Source organism: Limulus polyphemus, unplaced genomic scaffold (assembly GCF_000517525.1).
Source record: "Limulus polyphemus unplaced genomic scaffold, Limulus_polyphemus-2.1.2 Scaffold881, whole genome shotgun sequence".
Taxonomy (NCBI): Eukaryota; Metazoa; Arthropoda; class Merostomata; order Xiphosura; family Limulidae; genus Limulus; species Limulus polyphemus.
This window is the reverse complement of record NW_013666491.1, coordinates 213,079-216,865: the sequence shown is the minus strand read 5'-3', so window position 1 is coordinate 216,865 and position 3,787 is coordinate 213,079. Positions and strand designations below refer to the sequence as shown.

Below are 3,787 nucleotides of genomic sequence, written 5' to 3'. Positions count from 1 at the left end.
AGCATAAATCAGTTAAATGACGAAAAATTAGGTGTCTATTTACTTGTGACCACTCAGTGTATACGTTTTTATTAAGGTAACGTAACGAGAAATCTATCAGTCTGTCTTTTAGTATGTCTATGTTTGCATATTTATGTAGGAATGTTGAATTTATGGTTCTTGGAACCCCGTATGCTGTGGTAATTATGGAATTTCAGATTGGTTGTAGTTTATTCAAATTTGCTTTTGCTATGTTGAGCCATGCATATTCTATAACGGATCTTATGTATTGTTTGTAAATTTTAATAATGTTTTCAGATGATGCTCCTGTGTTTTTACCTGTGAGTCTTTTAAGATAGTTTGCTCGTTGCCACACTTTTTATGTAATTTCGGATAGGTATTGTTTCGAATTTAATTTGGAATCATATGTAAAGCCTAAAAATTTTGCTGATGGGCTAGAAGAGCTCCATTCAGGTATAACTTCAGGGAGTTTTTGCGTAATGATAGAGAATTTGGAAATAACATAAATTTTGTTTTTGGTATGTTAATTTTGATTCTGTACTTTTGACAATATTCTTCGATTTCATTTAAAACTGGTTGTAGTTATTTACAAATTGTGACGCTGAACTATAATTTGAGTCTATCAGGGGCATGTCGCTTACATACATGATGTACAATATAGGGCTAACTAACCCTCCTTGAGGGACACTTGACATTAACTCTATAATTTCTGTTTTCAAGAAAGTTGGACAACCAGCGAATGAGTAGTTCCATTTATTTTAATTTAAATCTTAAACCATTATGCCATACAGTGTCTAAAGCTTTCTCTCCAGCATTAGCGATGACTTGGTTTAGTTTGTTTTGAATTTCACGCAAAGCTACACGAGGGCTATCTGCGCTAGCCGTCTCTAATTTAGCAGTGTAATACTAGTGTTTATGAATTGATAAATTAATTCAATGTAAAGTTTTGAAAGGGTGCTTAGTTCTTGTGTATATAAAGAGAGAATAATTTTAAATTCGAATTTCACATTGTGCTCTATCCATTAATATTGATGATATACATAGCCATTGTAGCATTTCTGTTTGCTGGACATATGCAACTTAAAGGAAAATTTGGATCCGAAAAAGGCACCATTTTCAAACATCTGCGACAACATCGTTAAAACATGCACATCAGGGACAAAGATGATTCAATGGAACAAATGAGAGGAAGATAAAAAAACTATATTTCCAATAAAAGTCGTTAGGTCAAAATGTTGACTTGTTTCTCTTTTCCTTAGAGCGATTTTTAACCTTTTTTTTTGTATTTTGAATCTTATTACGCAAATTAGTTGTATTTCTTTGTATTTATGACACAGGAGACAATAGTGATCCAACAGAAAATTGTAGTGAAAGGAAGAAAATACTTCCCTATAAGGAAACAAAGATGTAGTGAAAGGAAGAAAATACTTCCCTATAAGGAAACAAAGATGTAGTGAAAAACTAAATAAGTCTACCAGATCTATACTATCAAACAGCACCTGTTAATATTTCTTAGTTAAAGCTTAAACCTTTTCTAAGTCTAATTAGATATAAAATTAATCTAAAACTGTACCTTAACCGAACCTGCCTCGCGTCTCTGAGGATCGTGCATAATATTCTGGAAGATCCGGAACGCCGAAGCCTGAAATAACAATCCGTACATTCTGCAATCCCAGGCAATCCTGTGTAACATCTTAACTATACAATGATTCGTATGCGGCGTGTTCTTCTGATATCCGGACAGCAGAGTGACGTAAGACTGGACTACTTTAGTCGTAGCAAACCTGTGAAGTTTGACCCAAACTATTCAAATTTTTAAATAACACAACTATGATGTATTTTCCTAAATGTTTTGTTTCATAAAAAATAAAGATCTTATTGATTAAAACAGATCATCAAAATACTTAATTCAGTATCTAGTAAGGTGCAGGATGTTTCATGAACAACGTTTACTGTTCTTGTTAATTTGTAAAACAAAAGATAAACACTAATACAGATAAATTTGACTGTAACGGTGTTTTAGTGCCAGCTGCTAGTTTTCAGAATCGATTTATCATCTTCTTTAATAATAATTATTTTTACTCTTTCCTAAGCGTAACAACCAATAACGGTAGAGATTATTCAACACAAACAAGTGTTCGAACAAGACGGGAGAATTTCTTTTTTTTTTAATTCGCGTTAATATTATGTTTAGGGTTACTTGGTTTAATGTCATACATCGAACCGGACCTGAGTAAACTTCCTCACCATAAACTTTTAACGGGTGAATGTATACCACATACAATTTATAGTTATATATATAACGTAAGCTAGGAAAAAAATTAACATACAAACAATAAGAAAGCAAAGTAAGCAGCGCTGAATATAATTCTATCTACAAGACGGAAATGGAACACTAAAACTAACATTAATCACTTTATGATTTATCATTAAGTACGGTAGTACTTAATAGTAGTGATCGTGATGAAACAAAATTGCAGTCATAAAAATCGCCCACTTAAAACCATATTTAAAATATCTGAATATTGAAAAATGGCTATTTCACAGTATTGGCTGAGCAAAAACCACAGCTTATTGTACTTATAAAGTCTCCTAAATTGCTATATACGTGTTTATGGAGTGAATCAAAAATTCACCATTTCAACGACTTTTCATCTAAGTAAGTAAGTGAATAAGTGACTTTTCCAGATAAGCGTACAGAAAAAGAATGACTAACCATTACGCTCTAATTCTTTTACAGAAATCTTCCGTTTGGGGTCCCAATGGTTCCTTTCTTGTACCAAAAAGGATACTAGTATATATACAAGTATAATAAAATAACTAAATCTTATAAATACAGGTAGGGATCGATATACGTAATCTAGCTAGCTATAGTAATATAGAAGGTTTTAATGCTACAAAATGTATTGAAACAATATATTCAAAATCACAAAAACTGAGTTACATAGAATTTAAAAGAATTATCCCTACTTTGGCAAATCACTGCAATTACGTTAATATGAGCCTATGTAGGGATAAAAAATTTCAAGTAATTAAGTTTTTGTAGTTTTGACTTTCTTGTTTCAATATATGTTTTGCATCATTAAAACTTTTTATATTACTACAGCAGGATCGGTTATGTATTGGGCTAATCTCGAACAATCTTGGCAGGTTGATGCTTTAGACAATGTTGAATACTCTAAAAGGATTCAACGTCAAAGTATGAAAGTTGTTGGATTGTTTCTCAAACAACCATGCTTTTCTCATGGTCAGTGAGATGTAGGGTGTTAAAGGGTGGGATCACCTCAAAATCTTTATTTGTTGATAGATGGAAAGCAAACTGCAAATGTTGTTTATGAAGAAGCTTTGTTATAATTTTAAAATTTTGAGATATAGTTTGTGTTCAAGTTATTACTTTGAAATATATGACTGTTGTTAAACTTACATTGTATTAATTAAGTTTAAACATTCCCCATCAACTGACGAGCATTTCAGCTCGCAGCAAATAAAAAAGGAAACAAATAAGTATAATAACAAATTTAAAAATTTTATAAAGACAAGTAGGACAATTTCAACTCTACTTTGGCTCAGACTAACATAATTACAGTGATTTGCGAAAGTTTTTGTAGTTTTGACTTTATTGTTTCTAAATTTTCTATATTACTATAGCTAGCTACGTTACGTATATATCGATCGTTACTTGTCTTTATAAAATTGAATTTTCTTTATTACACTTGCTTATATTAATATCGACTAAATATATTAAGTCGTCAAGAAATTAAAGTCGCATTTTGGAACACTTTCATTA

General features: G+C 31.3%; 1 protein-coding gene across 1 annotated transcript in view; it reads right to left on the bottom strand.

Moving 5' to 3' along the window:
- LOC106461022 (protein timeless homolog) overlaps nucleotides 1-3,787 on the bottom strand; it is a 43,841-nt gene that overhangs the window by 33,603 nt on the left and 6,451 nt on the right. Inside the window, exon 3 of the mRNA XM_022387830.1 lies at nucleotides 1,574-1,784. Within this exon, the coding sequence (XP_022243538.1) occupies nucleotides 1,574-1,784 (211 nt within the window). The remainder of the gene's footprint in view (nucleotides 1-1,573; nucleotides 1,785-3,787) is intronic.